Source organism: Micropterus dolomieu, linkage group LG17, assembly GCF_021292245.1.
Source record: "Micropterus dolomieu isolate WLL.071019.BEF.003 ecotype Adirondacks linkage group LG17, ASM2129224v1, whole genome shotgun sequence".
Lineage (NCBI taxonomy): Eukaryota > Metazoa > Chordata > Actinopteri > Centrarchiformes > Centrarchidae > Micropterus > Micropterus dolomieu.
The window spans coordinates 23,463,603-23,480,397 of NC_060166.1; the positions used below are offsets into that span (position 1 = coordinate 23,463,603).

General features: G+C 42.0%; 1 protein-coding gene across 5 annotated transcripts in view; it reads left to right on the forward strand.

Moving 5' to 3' along the window:
- Nucleotides 1–3,168: 3,168 nt before the first annotated feature.
- Nucleotides 3,169–16,795, forward strand: part of LOC123985784 (Down syndrome cell adhesion molecule-like protein 1 homolog) — an 89,080-nt gene continuing 75,453 nt past the window's right edge. For 4 of the 5 annotated variants that reach the window (XM_046073650.1, XM_046073653.1, XM_046073652.1 and 1 more), the window contains exons 1-2: nt 3,169–3,489; nt 10,734–10,880. In XM_046073650.1, coding sequence (XP_045929606.1) covers nt 10,778–10,880 — 103 coding nt within the window. In that variant the 5' untranslated portion in view covers nt 3,169–3,489; nt 10,734–10,777. The remainder of the gene's footprint in view (nt 3,490–10,733; nt 10,881–16,795) is intronic. The other variant, XM_046073654.1, reaches the window with a different exon arrangement.

Genomic DNA, 16,795 nt, shown 5'->3' on the forward strand with positions numbered 1-16,795 from the left:
TAGTAAGTAATGTTGTTGACAGATCAAGCTGCTGCATTTCCAATTGGTATTAGTATGAATAAAAACTTGACCAAACCTACCAAAAAAAATTCAACGAATGCCATCCCAACTAGCAATGGTGTATAATATAGGGTTACTTGAGCCCAGTTGGTACCTTTGGGGTTGCACTGGACAAAAAGGTTTGGGAACCACAAGTCTGAAAAATAACATTATTTTGTGATTACCGGTATGTGAAAGGATGATAGTAATCTGCACTCTTTTGTGAGTGCATTTACAGCTAGAATAAATAGTTTTTGTCATGAAAATATTCTTCTCCTAAAAATAGCATCATCTGAGAGAAGCAGGTCACTTTCACTAGTGTCATCTGCTAATAGTTTCCTCCTTGTTTGCTTGGTATGGAAAGACTTACGTGCATTCCTCACCCAGCCGTGTGTTGTGCTGCTCTCCGCTGTGCTGAAAGTGCAGATCAGTCAGCCTAGCAGCCTGTGAGAGTGATTGACATGGATTCGAACAGTAGGATGGATTGAACTTGACCTGAATTCAGATTTTTGAACACAGAGGATCTGTTCCAATTTTTGCTGGTAGGAAGGAGAACAATGACTTCCTACCTCATCAGTATCTCTGCCGGTCCCTGAGCAGCAGTCACATCTTTTTTGTATGTAGGTAGGTTTATTGTCACAATATAACAAGTAAAAGAGTGAAATTGTGTTTTGTAACTCCCTTCTGCTACATAGCAGACAATATACATTAATACAGAATGCACACGTCGGCCTCTACTGTTGGCTGAGTTTGACATCAAGAACTGAGGCAGTCATTTAACGTTAACCTCTCTATCCCTTTGACCTTAGCACTCACTCACTCACTCACTCGGTTGCATCCAAAACACCTTTGCACTTGAGCACCTTTTCCCCAACCGGCCACCCGTGTCCTGTCTAAAATATTGCACTCCCGCCTGGCTCCCTGATCTTTCCTTCCGCTCCACACACACACATACATGAGAACCAGGGAAGTCGGACGTGGGCCTCCCACAGCAGTGTGATTACAGTGTGGATAGACTGTGTGTGTGTTAAATGTGAGAGGAGATTATGTGGGTTTAACTCTCTGCGTCTGGCATACAAATTCCAATCACATAATATTGCCTGTCTGTAGTGTGGCAGGAAAAGACGAGAAGAAGTGTGTTTGTGTCTTGGAGGGGTATCTGGTAACGGTGAAAGAATGATGGCAGACGGAAAAAGAAAAGAAAAAGACGAGTAACTCAGAAAGATAAGATAGTGGGAGGCAGATACATTAAGTGGCAGACAGCAGACAATGGAGGAGAGAACGAAAATCACCTTATATCAGTTTGGGTTTTATCTGTAATCTCAGCATTTTATATTTGAGTTTTTTCTCATGTGATTCATCCCATTGCTGTTAATGTCATTGTGTTAATGCCTGTTACTATTTATAATGGACAGAACATATACAGAAATGGTCTTTTGTGTCAACCATTCATCCATCCTGCTATGTATTAACATCATAAAAAGGCAGCCAGTGGGCTTCTGTCTCTCATTTTATAGCTATACTAATGAGATCCATTGGTGCAGAGGATCTGTAGAAAATTAGAGTTGGTGTCTTTATATCTCCATTGATGTATCTTAGCCAAAACCCTATTATCTCCCAGCACATAGAGAATTTAAGAGATAGGGCTAATCCAGGCACTGTTGACACAATCCGGGAAAAGGGATTAATTAAGTATCATTGTCTGAGAAGAAACTTCTCTGGCTTGGGGCGCAGCGTTTTCCCGTGGCCTCTAGCCAAGCTGAGCTCAGCACTTCTTTACACTCTTCTACATCGCCCCCTGCCACCTCCCACAGCAAACACACACACACATACACAGAAACAGATCTTGAAAGATGCCTTGCTACCATGCTACAAACTGGAAGAGTGCGTTTGAGAGAGAGAGGATATATGGTGGTCTATCTCCCCTAGGACAATTTATCTGGCAGCAGCTCTTCCAATACAATTGTTTTACAGCAAACATCTGTGTTATCCAGCTCCTCAGGCTTGTGCGGCTACAGATAGAGAACTACCAACAGTAGATATGACAGACTTGAGCAGGCCTAAGAAGTGCAGCAGTTTGCTACACCAGTGTGAATACTTTTTTCTGTTTTCCTGAATGGGAGGGGTGGGGGGGGGGGGGGGGGGGGGGGGGGGGGGGGGTCGAGTTATGTGACCCATTTTCTCCTCCTATTGAGAGGCAGATTTCCAAAGGGCTCTCTGGACACACATATTAGATTAGTGATATTAGGATAATGCATATGGGATGAGATGGATGGCTGTAGTTTGGCACACAGGGAGGAAGTTGTTTGGGTTTAGGTGACCTGAAAATGCTGTATGTGGGTGTCTGTGTAAGTGCATGGGTTAGACCAGGAAGTATTTTCAGTAATTTTTCAACGTGAGTCATGATGATCTTAAAATAGTCCATTATTCCAGTGAACCAGTGAATTGACTCATGGAAAATATTGTTAATTCATCTCTAGACAAAATGTGCCGAAAAAATAACATGCAGTACAAGGACAAATCAAATATGGAAAAATGGAATTTAGTGTTTTCTTTATTTTTCAATTAACTTTTGATTTTTGCATTATTTGCTTTATATGGCATGGTATACAATTGTCAAGACATTTAACTAAAAATTATAGAATAAAGTATTCATTTTGATCAAAACTTTAAAAATCAACAAGTTAGTTTGCTAATCTGCACAACTGATATCATGATCCCATATCTTACAACTTATTAGTCAGCAATCAGTCAGTTCCCCATACTTTTAGTAAAAAATAAATTGTGCACGCACTGTGTTAAGACCTTGTACCTTCACTGTGTTGATACAACCTTGGAAATTTTATGAATAGGCAGGTTATAAGTTAATACTGTATGTTCTTACATTATTTAATACTGGGAAATAGAAAAGTATTATGTGTACACTATGTTATTGTATTCAGTGTTTAAGACCATTTCATTGTCAGTTCTAAGTGTTGCTTACATGATGAGCAATTCAGTTATTCCTCAGCTATACACTTTGATTGTGCACATGCTCCCTCTCTTCATACCTGTCTGACACATGAATGATGCCTGTATTGTCTGACTCTCAGCTAACTAACTCTGTCTCCCTTTCTCTCATCCTAACAGTCAACAGTGAGGATGTTGTCTCTACGCGGCTGTACTTTGTGAACGCCTCCCTGCAGCGGCTGACCTTCTCCAGCTCGGTGGGGGTGTCCCTGCCCTGCCCTGCGGGCGGCGCACCCCATGCCATCCTGCGCTGGTACCTGGCCGCCGGAGACGACATTTACGACGTGCCCCATATACGCCATGTGCATGCCAATGGCACGCTCCAGCTCTACCCCTTCTCCCCCTCCGCCTATAACAGCATTATCCACGACAACGAGTACTTCTGCACTGCTGAGAACCAAGCAGGCAAGATTCGTAGCCCCAGCATCCACATCAAAGCAGGTGAGGGTTGGACATACTAGATGCAAACTTAGCCAATGGTCAGTTTAATGACCTTTACAAATTTTTCTTGTGTTTTTAGGTCCCTGTATGCAATTTGAAGGTATTTTGCTATGGTGAATGGTGACATTACCCTAGTTTAGCTCAGTTATTGGATGTTTCTGTTGAATCAAATACAGGTTCAATCAAACTGCACCAAGAGAAATTAACTGTGAACTATCCCTTTAAAGAATAATAAAACACCGCTTTTTCAGCCTGTCTCCCACCTCCTACATTTATTTGTAAAACAATCAAAGAGCGGTCAGCTTGTAATTTATGTTTCAACCCCCTAAAAAGCTGACGACATTTATACTATTTGTGGCCTAGCTGGTGGACTGTACCAGACACAAACCAGGAGTTGGCGCCTTAAACCCTAGGCCAACAGGACACCCACACAACATTTATATTATTGATAGAATTCTAAATATACATTGTATATGAATGTATTGTGTTAATTGTGTCAGAACAAAAGAGTGGGAGAGCCGTGCCTTTTCTGGATTCCACATTTTTTTGCTCTAATGATATTTACCAATTATTAGACTTATCAGACAGCTTAATCTGTTAAATTGGTGGAGTGCCTCTTTAAAGAGCGCTTAGGTTATACCTAAAATAATCCCTTTCTGGTCATTCCCAAATACATCACTTTGTTATATCTTTATAGAAATTTGTCTGAATACCCAGCTGGGAGCACTTTACTTTGGCACACGCTGAAATTGTCACAACAGCATTACTAAGCTATAACGCATCATCTGTAAATATGGTCACCCAAACAGCAGTCATATTAGCATCCTAAACCGAAGAACATCTGTCAGTGGGGGTGTAGTGTCTCAAAATGCAGTGTCTTGACCCTGTGGATTAAAAATACTCTGAAAGACAGACAAACAGCCACATAGACAGTTGGTCTGGTGACCTGTCCACACTCCCTGCCAAGGTCAAAGCTGGAGAGAGGTGCTGAACGCACAGAGGAAAGGTGTTTCTGCTCCTTTACTCTCTCTCTCTCTCTCTCTCTCTCTCTCTCTCTCTCACACACACACACACACGCCATAAACACGTGCATATGACCTAATGTGAGACACACTGGATCCACGTTTGCTCAACAGTATGTATGTTCACATGCATATGCACGTACCTGCTCAGATACATACATACACACACACACACACACACACATACACACACATACACGCGCGCCAGCCTGTGTGTAGTTCATGCCAGCAAGCCTCCCGCCTCCCAGTCTCTCCATCTGTCCATGGACTGGAAAGTCCCCTAACTACACACGCAAACACAAACACACACACACACACACACACAAACACACACACATACAGAGCCATTTTCGTCAAGCTGGCTCTTGGTGTTTGGTTGCCAGCTCTTTGTCAGTGTGTTTTGCAGGAAACATTTTGGAGAGTCAGCTACAGACATGAAAAGATGTGAACAGAATCATGAAAAAAAGTGGATTTTCAGGTCATGGTAATAGTCAGGCAGACATTTTGACTGTGTTGATCAATCCTGCATGAAGAGACAGTCAGCAGTTCTCTACCCCACACATGGATACGAGCGAAATTCTCATTCTCCAAAATGCTGCCGGAGTCTCTTCCTCACCACCACACACACACACACACACACACACACACACACACACACACACACACACACACACACACACACACACACACACACACACACTCATAAACGCACACACATACACTGATAAACACACCCATATGGCCTGTGTGGTCCCTAGAGGAGGACAGTCCCTCCAGCGTGAGAGTGACCTTCTAGCCAGCCTCAGTGTTGGGATGACCTTCCCGCCCAAATAATTACAACAATTAATCAATTAAATGCTGAGGCAACCACAACTCCACAGCTCCATAACCAGGGCTCACGTGCATGTGCGTGCACCTCATTACCTCTAGAGCCCTACTCAACACACACATGCTCGCGTACACGCTCACACACATCCACAACCCTGCAGTTGCCATGGGCGACAGAGGCGTGAGCGCTAGGGTGTGGCATGCCCTGTCTCAGGTGGCGCAGGAGAATGATGACAGCTGACAGCTCACAGTGTGACACCCCCCCAAAAAATCTGCCCCACCCCTACTCCCCCCTTGCTATCCGTTTCATTCCCCCTCCCTCTCTCTCTCTCTCTCTCTCTTCTCTTCACATCTCTCTCTATCCCTCTCCCTCTTTCGCACCCTCTCCCATGCATGCTGATTGTGGTCCAATAATAGCACCAGCACCTGTCTGGATAGCTCTACATTTATGAAAATCACTATGTGGGCTGCTTGTTTTCCTGTTTTTATTTTCCTCTCTCATTGCGACTAATCTAGTTTTCTGTATTCATTTTACTCTATACTTCTTTGATAGTGTCTCTCTTAATCCCAATCTATTGCACGCATTTTTTTAGTAAAATAAATAACAATTGATTTCAGAATAAGGTTTGAGAGACATCTAAACAGCTATTGAATGAGAATTACTTTTAGGACAAAAAATATTTTGGGATTGTTACAGAAAGAATCATCACATATTAAAGTGCATATGGCACTCCAAAGCAACTTTAGGAGATTAGATCATTTTAAGATTGGGGTCCTTTTAGTTTGCTCCTTAACTACCAACCATGTGTTCTTACTGCTGAATACTCGTGATCATTTTCAAATGCATGTTGTAGCATCTCTGATTTTTGTATGGATCTTTTCTTGTTTTTCAGGCAGCCGTTGTTTACCATTTATTTAAGTATGGTATAAAGAGCAACTAGTTAACTTTTAAAACTTGCTTGAGTTATGTAATTCATCATACCAAACATACTGTCTGCATTCTTTTTTCCCTACTGTCACATGGTAACACACTTTGAAGCCCTGATTGATTTGTCACAACAATTAGACAACTTGGACGAAAATGAAAGCAGACTTGATGTTCACTGTAATGCATTACGCAACTCAAAATTTCAGGAGTCTGCCATTTAATTGTTTAATTGAACACAATGGATGATTGGAAGGAAAATTACATTGAAAAATCTGAAACCATACAGGTTTTGCAAAATACATGCCCTATGGGCTAAATAAACCAATTGAATTTAAAATATATTAACATAATAATTAAGTTTTTTTTTTATTACTCTTTTCTCTCTACTCACTCCCATCCTATACTTGTGCCACATGCATTCACGTTGGATGGATTATTTTGCACCAGCGGTAATTATTATTATATAGCTGTTAAACATTTTCTCTAAACTGGTTGGCTTAGATAAAAGTGTGGAGTGGAAAAATGTAATTCCTAAAAGTACAATGATGTTTCTAAACATAATTCCTTAGTTTATTAACATCCCAATTACACATAATAATTAATTATATGTAATGATAAACAGAATCATTTCTGATAAATGTATTGTTAATTTTACCTACATGTTACTGTACTCATCCCTGGAGACTGGGACTGCCTGTTTCAGTTTTGTAATTAAATTATTCCTAAATTAACACATCATCTCCAACAATTCGTTCTTTCAGAAGGAAGAGGTAGGCCATCGGTTGAGTGAAATCTGTCAGTTGTCAAACCTAGTATTATTGAAGTAAAAATGCAGAGAAAATCTATTTTATGTGAATGATTCAATATTCAATCATTTTTGTGAATTGGATCCTAAAGCAAAACTTTGTGTATGTCTAATATATCTAGCAGGTTGGATGCATCTATATCCCCAGGAATAAGGCCTACTGTATTTTAAGGATCCCTTCTCTTCTCCTCTCACATCTGTGCATCTCCCCCCAACTCATTTTGCATTATTTTTCCTTCACTTTCTCTTCTTTAGGATACACAAATCATTTTCACTTTGGGTAACAAGTTAAAGGACCCAATGACAGATGTGTGAGTTTACTCTGGACACCTTTCATGCTGTTGTTTGCGCTAGAAAAATATTCTACCTAAGTCCGAGGGTTTCATGAAAATGAAATGAGGACACCTGTTCAACGGGCTCATCTCATCTCCCTTTTGTCCTGACTAAAACACACAAACCTGTGCAGGCCCGGGCCAAGGCAGCAGGTGTTTCGATCTCTTTTCTCCATCTGCCCTCCTTCCATCTTTTCTCTGGCTGACATTTTCTTACTAATACAGTAAGAAGGGTCCCTGAACCTGATACACAAGAACTGTTTTTCTTATTCTATCCATTCAATAATGAAACCTGCATCCATTCATTTCTCCTGTATTTCATTATTTTCTCCTTCTCTATTTTTGTCCTTCTCTGCGTTTTTGCTGCTTGCTTTATGAATAAGTAAATGCAGTATTTGGTTTCCCCGTCGTTAATTATTGAAGCGACAGTGATACAAGACTTGCCTCCCAGTGCGCCCAGTGCACCAGACCCATGTTTTAGCTCGTTCCTAGGCAACCGGCCTGCATATAGTCAGGCATCAGTAACATCCTAATGATTCTGCTGCGCATGCGATGAGGGGGAGTACAATTTACACACAAACCAGTTGGGCTACCATTTGCATCCTGTCACAAGGCTTAAGAGAATGAATATGTAATTTTTTCCCCCTCTGTGTCTTTCATATCTTAGAAGAGGAACGTGTGTTAAATGTCAATGCTACCACAACAGTTGCCTCTTACTGGAGCTGGTTACATGGTTGTGTACGAGGGCATGTTGCCATAAACAATTTTTTTTTTGTCTGATTTTAATGGGGAGAGGAGTGGTGATGGAGCAGTGGATAAGACACATGCCTTTGGTGTGAGAGACCTGGGTTTAACTCCCCACTGTGACACATCCACCAATGTGTCCCTGAGCAAGACACTTAACCCCTAGTTGCTCCAGAGCTGTGCAACCTCTGACATATATAGCAATTGTAAGTCGCTTTGGATAAAAGCGTCAGATAAATGTAATGTAACAACTGTGTAAGACGCTATCAGATGTAGGACACGCTGGGGTCAAGGCAGAGGGAGTACAAACCTGGGGTGACCTTGACTGGATTTGAACCTCCACTGAATTGACATGTGATGACTGTCATCATTGCAGCGAACAGTCACTAGCTGACAAGCCGTTTTTAAACACTCTGTGAGAGGCGCAGTGGGCATTGGGGATTTTCCCTGATATTGAAGAGAGGCAGAAGGGTCAATCAGAGAGTAAATAAAAGATTGATAGAATTGGCTCAGCCACAACAGCTGAGGCTACTCAGTCGATCCTGGCTATTGATCTGCAGCTAGATGGCATCAATGACAAGCAGGGGCTGTGTAGATGAAGAATTGAAATGAAGACTTGGTTTGAATTATTTGTCTTTTAGCTTTGAATTGTTCACAAATGAGGCTTCAGCTCACATATGCTCCCAAGAGGACATCTTACTGCTACCATTAATTTATCTAAGTTACAAAGTAGCATCAGTAACATAACAACTGATATTGTAAAGACCCCATTTCCAATGTAATAAACCTCATCTGTGTTTGGCATGGTCGCATTTATGATGCAAGGTTAAATTTCAGCTATGATGACAGAATAGCTCCTACTGTGCTCCAGTGTTAGCTCCTTAGCTCCAAGTCAGGAAATAAGAAAGAAAGGGTCCAGGGTTCAGCCAATTATGAAAAAGTAGAACAGTGTGAAAGCAGTGGTTGGAAGTTGACAAAGACTTGGGAGATTAAACCTCGAACTTTAAGGTGAAAGACTCTCCACCATTTGGACAAGGACACCGGCTTTGGTACCACTGGGTTCCAGTGACAGTGGCGGCTGGCATAAAGCATTATTAATGACCAAGGAAACTGGCCTTCAGGCTAGGCGTTAATTATATCACTGGAGAGCTGGGGGAGAGAGTGAACACACGGGAGGGCGGGGCCGCTCCCTGTGTTGTGTGTGTATGTGTGTTTTTCATTGTTAAACCATTACTGTCCTCATTTCTAAAGGAAGCCTGGTTGAATAGCTGTGACACATTGTGTTAGACCGTGATGCCAAAAACACTCCCCAACATCAGCCTTTCTGAGGCCCCATCTGATTTCTGTGATTGTGTTTTTTTTAATCTTACTCATGTCCCATCATCTTATTTTTGTACATGTCAAAGTTATTGCAGGTAAAACTGGCAGAGCTCCTTTATACAAATGAGATCAGGGTGGAGGGTAAGCCTGCACAGTTCAGCTCAGTTCAATGCAGCATGCACAGGTCGGTGTTCATTCAGTCAAGCTAGCATACCCTTGAACTACCTGTCTCTCCTCCTCACCAGAATAATCCATTAATTTAATTTCACTTAACTTAATTTATTTAATGAAAGTGTATGCTCTGATTCAGCATTTCACATTTCTCACTAATCTAAATCTAAGTTAACTAGAGAGATAATTTGGTTACTGCAGGCTACTGTTTTCATCATTAAGCCTGTCTTAATCACCACCATCCTTTCTCTACTCTGGCACAGATTCACAGCCTTAGTGCTCTGCATGTCATTTGCAGGGTGTGTGTTTTTGATGCCTGGCGCCTGCATGTGACAGGTCCATCGGCCGTGAGCAACCCTCCGCTCCTCGCCGTCTCATAGCATCTGTGGCGTTGTTCTTTAAAAGGCCATGGGCCACTCACTGTGTATCTCCTTCATAGCAACTCCATGTCAACCCTCCTTACAATCATAGTGTGACTTCAAATCGGGAGCTAAAGAGAGAAACACTGGCTTAATGTGGTTGAACAGAACACCAAACGAGTTTCTTTACTAGATCTGCCCCTGATTTCACTATGGGTTAAACAGGACAGAAAGATGTCAAGTGTACAGTGTCAACATGTGTAAATAAGAGTGAAGTGGTACTTTCATACATGCCTGAAACAATTTGTCGATTAATCAATTAACTCTCATCTTTGGGTTTTGGACTGTCCTAAAGGCCTAAATTGGTCAACAGGACTGGTTCCAACTTTGCAAATTTGAAGATTTGATACTTTCCTGTGTTATATGTCATTATAAATTCCATAACTTTTGGTTTTGGACTGTTAGTGTGACAAAACAAGCAATTTGCAGACAAAATCTTGCGCTCTTGAAAACTGTGATGGGCATTTTTAATTATTATCTGGCATTCACTGCCAAATGATTGGTGAAAATAAGTGTTACTTGCAGCACAAAAATCTGGGTTGTCTATTAGTAACTTTCACTTTCAACACTTTGTCAGGTTTTTTGGGCCATATTTTCCCATTTTGAGACATCCACTATCACTGCCAACCAACATTCTTCCATTAACTAACTTCAGCTCTTTTCTCCACACACCAGTGTTCAGGGAGCCCTACACAGTCCGTGTGGCCGACCAGCGCTCCATGCGGGGTAATGTCGCCGTGTTCAAGTGCCTCATCCCCTCAGCTGTCCAGGAGTACGTCAGCGTTGTGTCCTGGGAGAAAGACACCGTCTCCATCGTCCCAGGTAGGAAAGATTGATCAAAAACACAATCTAAGTCAGTCTGCTGACAAAACTAGACCCACATCTGCCTTTTGTTACTGTCCTTTTGCAAATCTACCTCTCTCGCTGAAATGTCACTGCAAACTCCATTCAAATGACCATGTGAGCTATATTTAGCTGAGTGCGTGCTTGGTGTGTTTGATCAGATGATGGATAATAATGGAAAGCAAATGATTTAATGTCATCCCAATATGTCAGTGGACTCAAGAACATTTGCCCTTAGAGAAATCCTGTTATTTTTAACCTGAATAAATCCCAAACTACAAATACCGACTTCTGTCAGTATTTTAAAAAATGTAATTTTCTTTCAGATTAAAATGAGGATCATTTGCCAAGTTTGTGACTGTTGACAGCCCTTAATCGATAGTAATCAACTAAATTGGGTCACTGACATCACGTGTTTCATCAGTGAGAGAAGATGGAGGGAGGTTATAAAAAATGGTCATTATCATTTAAAAATAAGATTTTTAAATGGCCTTTGCCTGGTACATCCATGGCATCTCACTCACAAACTGACACTGCTGTACAGGGGTGAATCAGATATTAGTAGACATGTGCTGTGTGTGTGTGTGTGTGTGTGTGTGTGTGTGTGTGTGTGTGTTTGTGAGAAGGACAGAGGGGTATGTGTAGGTTGGTGGGTGGTGGGATGTCTAATTTGATGAGTGATAGATCTGTTTAGCTTCTCATCACAGTCACCCAAAAGAGAGCAGCCGCACCTTTAGGGCCCTGTTGTGTCTGGTGCTTTTCTCTCTGCCTCTTCTGATCATCTTTTCAAATAATACAATGTTTAACTGAGGAATAATAATCAGTTTGATACTGATCCTCCTGTGCAGCTGTATGTCGTAGCTAAGTGTGCCGTGCGTGTGTGCACAGGCTTGTGTTGTGCGGTGTTAACATTTGCTCCGTGGAGCAATGGGAAATTGCAGGGTGTCAGATGAGACTGTTTAGGTCAGATGATGTGTATTGCTCCCTCTGCCCCTTATCTCGCTCTCTGATACCGAGCACCTCTTACATCTCTCTCAACAGTGTGTGTATAGAGGTGTGTGTGTGTAAGTGCGTGTGCGTGTGTTTGTGTGCCTCTTTGCATGTCTCTGTCCTTCACACGGGAGCACCCATTGATCCAGCACAGCTGTAGTGTGTGTGTGGATGTGCGTGTGTGTGGCCTGAGGGGGGTTTCCAGTCTGGATCGATAAAGCTTGCTGTTGGATTCCCCTCTCTCTTGTCACAGATCCCTCAGTGAGAGAGTGGTGAGACCAGGCCAGTCTGTTTGACAGTAAAACATGGACATATGAACAAGCAAGAGCACGTGTGTGAACATGTATGCACACGCACACGCACACACACACACACACACGCGCGCGTTAACATGAGGAACTTTCTGTGGCTAAGGTTATAATTTAGAATTTTTTTAAATTAATTTAATAAAAAAACTGAACTGTTATTTGCTCTACGATCACATGATCATGATACCTTACAGTATATTTACAAGATATTCTTATATTCTTATATACTATAAAATACAGCATATTCTTAGAGTGGTAAAGAATATGAAACACACATTTTAAAAGTAAAATGACAGTTGATTATTCAATTTTCAAGTAATTTAAAATATTAACAATTTTGAGAATCAATAAATCATTTAAGTTATTTTTCTTATACTTGCTTGTCATGTCACCACGAGCTCTTTTAAAAAAAAATGTTTTTTTTTTTTACTATTTTATGACATTTAAAAGACAAAATGATTAATCAGTTAATCCAGAAAAAAATTGTGAAGTTATTCGATAATGAAAATAATCATCCTACAGTACAACACCTGAATTTGCATTTTAAAAGATTTGACACGTTTTTTGTTTGCCATCGTTCTCTCTCTCTCTTTCTCTCTCCAGGCCTGATGAATAGGTCTTATTAGTAACACAGTGCTCCTCTTCTTCTTTCCGTCCATCTTTGGCTCAAAGCCTCCTCATCTTTCCCTCCCTGGTACAGACTGGTGGCCTGTGTCAGCATCACGGCCACCCTCTCACACACACACACACACACACACACACACACACACACACACACACACAAAGTGCACGAGTGCGTACCCCCCACCCCACTACAGTCCACCACACACCTTCCACCATCCATCCATACATCCATCCACTCTCCATCTATCAGCTCCTGGTGACATGTACAGCTTTCTCTCTTTCGATAGCACTCGAGATGCTCTAGTGGTTTGCCATTTATTAGGGACAGTGTATGCCAAGGTATTGGCTTGACAGGATGACACATGTCACACAGACGGCCGTGTTGGTCAATAAAGCTGAGTTTGAATGGGCTTTGATGAAGAGGCAGGAGGGCGTTTGCTGACAGCTGGCTTCACTGTGAGACGACCCTGCCTGGGTGTCGTGTCACTATTTGACAGCCAAATCTGTTTGCATTGAGGCCCGTTCATGGAACTGTGTGTGTGTTTGGTAGGGTTGGGGGGGAGGGGGGCAGATAGATAGACAGGCAGACAGTCAAACAGAAGAGGGCTTTGTGTGTTGACTGGCTATCCTGGTTTTTACTCCCCTGTCATACCTCCCCTTCTCCTCTTATCTCTCTATCTAGCCATGTCTCTCCCTCTAATTGATGGTTTGCTGGTGTTGCCGTTGGTTAGAAAATTAGCATTTGTTTGCTTGTCAGTTAAGGAACTGAAAGAGGATGCGCTGTTGACGGATGTGTATAAAGGAACTTCATCTGTGTGTGTGTGCGTGTGTATGTGCGTCACTTTGTTAGTATCCATCTCCTCCAGTTGGAGCTTAAAACAGTGTGAGTTTTATCTGGTCACCATGGAAACGGGTGCGAACCGGCGGGCGGAATGAGGAAGGTGTGAGGATGCATTGCTGCCTGATTTTTATTAGTGCATCACCACGGCTCAGCTCTGCCACAGACACACACACACACACACACAAACAGACACAGAGGACATAGCAGCATATTTACTTGCATGTCAGTGACAGGTAGCGTAGATATACACGTTGTCACTGTCAGGAGATCTCTAAATATTAAGATAAACCTCTTTCTTTCTTTCTTTCTTTCTTTCTTTTTGTCTCTCTGACTGCAGTTTTAATTATAAATGTCATGAAGCATGGTCCTGAATAGGATGATGATGACTAATGAGTGTCTCCTTTACAATGTTTCAAACCAAATTTAAGGAATGCTTGACAAAAATGTTATAAATATATTAACTGTGCATATATCAGTGGATATATCATTAGCATAATCTTCAGCTAATTCTACAAATTCCTCATAAAATACTACTGTTTTCAAAATGCTAAAATAGAAATGTAGAAATTTGTCTGGAAATAATCACAGGCTGGGCCTCTTGGGAGTTGAGGAAAACATGGCTTATGACTAACCCTACGATGAAAAAAACATACAGTGAGTACAGTTTGTTTTGTTTTATTTTGTCTTGTGTTGAACTGAAAGAAATGAACCAGTAATGTAAAGTGTCACACTGTAACATTAGATATAGTGTTTTTCTTTAATTCCTCAGACACAAACATCATGCTTATCTGAATCACATTACATACTGTGGTTGAATATATTAAACTGGACATTGAAATTATGTACACAGTTAATAAAGCAAGCTAAGGAATATGTGTCTAGCCAACCTGATTTAACTGTTACATTTTTTACAATCTACTACATATTTCTTTCATTAAAAAAAAACAATATATAGAGAATAGAACAACAAACTTGTTTCAAAGTTCCTGTGGATTTATTGAGTCATTGATTGGTTGATATAGCGGGAGAGAGACAGAGCAATGAGTGTGAAGAGGGATTGGAGAAGTGTGACGTCTGTGTTTGTGCATTCATTGATTGAGGTTGTTTAATCCCCCTTCTCTTTCACACACACACTGTCTCTGTCTTTCTTTCTCTGTCTCTCTCTCTCTGTAGCGTCACCACAGCTGCTGCAGCTTCTGTCCCAGTCTCCATTTTGTGGCCACTCTGCAGAGGCCCTACACTCTCTCTACCCTTCTGTCAATCCACTCTTCTGTTAACTTTCTCTCTTTCTCTCTCTCTCTCACCCTTTCTTCCTGGAGGCACTTATTAGGAGATGTTGAAGTGACAAAGCATCGTGTTGTCCTTCCACTCCATCAAACTTGAACGGGAACAACAGATAGGCACAAAAAATGGCAGAATAGGCAGAAAAAGACGGACAAAGTGGCACAAAAGCATGACATGCTAAATTATGCAGATGGAAAAGTGGGCATAGGATGGAGGGATGATTGAATAAGGCTGGTAGGTATGTCAGGACATATGAGAGGATAGGCAGATGGACAAAGAGAGAGGTGTGTGTGCTCGCTTTTTTTGCTGTCCCCAGCACCCCAGGGAGGAAGATGAGGCCAGGGGCTCTAAAGCCGCTGTGTCCTGCCATTAAAGATCCATCTGACAAGTCCTTAATGCCCCCCACCTACCCTCTCTCCTCCATCTCTCTTTCTCCTTTAGACTTTTTTTTATTCATCCCTGTTCTGACCATTAACCATAACACACAATGTGTGCATCTATGTGTGTTTGCCTTTAGGATGGTAGCAGTTTGCACCGAGTTTGAGGGGGTGGGGAGTGGGGGTAACTGTAGAGGGGAAATAGTTGGTGTTTACTTATTGATGTGTGTTTATGGGCTGCGGTGTGTTTGTGTGTGTGAGTGTGTGTGTGTGTGTGTGTGCGCGAGCGAGTTTGAACCTGGCAGTGAATTGTGTTAGGTTGGGTTATTTATTCAGCACTCGTGTTTGGATGTTTTACAGAGAGAACAGGTGCAGAGCGACTCTGAGCGTGCTCTGTTTGAGCGGACTCTGTGTGTGTGTGTTAGTGAGACAGACAGAGAGAGAGAGAGAAAGAGAGAGAGAAACACACAGGGGCATTCACTGCTGTCCAGGCACTGATAGGGCCGCAGTGTGAATCTGAGTTGTTGACATGATTTGAGTGTTGAGAGGAAATGATGATTTGTAGCTTTTAAGATCAACAGAGACATAAATGTCCAGATTATTTGTGGAATGACAGAGACAGACAGACAAATAGCTAGATAGATAGACACTGTACATGCACAGGAACATGGATGTTCTGTGTAGAGATTGAAATGGAGGGAGATTGAAGGAGGGAGGGAGGGAGGAAGTGAGAGAGGACTGTGCACGAGGAGAATTTCAATGGCACTCCAATCATGCAGGCAGTCTCGTTAGCCCAGGGAACATTTGCATAGCGCTTCGGCGAATTCATTTGGCCTTACTCAGAGAAGATGGCTCCCTTTCCTCTCAGCTAGTTAGATATTCATTAACCGCATGCAGTCAAGGTGTGCGCAAGTATATGCGTGCATGTGAATTTGTCTCTGCGCATTTGTTGTTTCTGACCTACCGACTGACGTGCTTTTAATTTTATACTGTATAGCCCTTGTCGTTTGTGCACGAGATCATTGCTTGCAGTGTTTGCAGCACGCCGGCACGTCTGCATCTTCCTGACTGAATGGATACATTGCTCACCTCATATCCTCCTGCATATATACTTACAATTGTAGTGTAAGTAAATGCCAGCAGAATCGCTATCAATATTTTGCCAAATGCAGAGCCGACGTCAGAGCATTAGTCACCACCCACCAAGATCTCCGCACCAACAACACCCTCTTCCTCAAATAGTGATGCTGTGCCTCAACTTTGTGTATCATTGCTGCATTCCTCGTTCCCCTCCTCCTCTTCCTCCAGCCCAACGAACTAATTAGGGAAAAACTACATGATAGGGGTTCAGACAATCAGATCTATACTTGAGGCCATCACTAATGGAGATCTTGACTTGCCTTAAAAAGCATGTAACTTGTAGGGTGGGGTAAGAGTGTGTGTGTGTGTGTGTGTGTGTGTGTGTGTGTG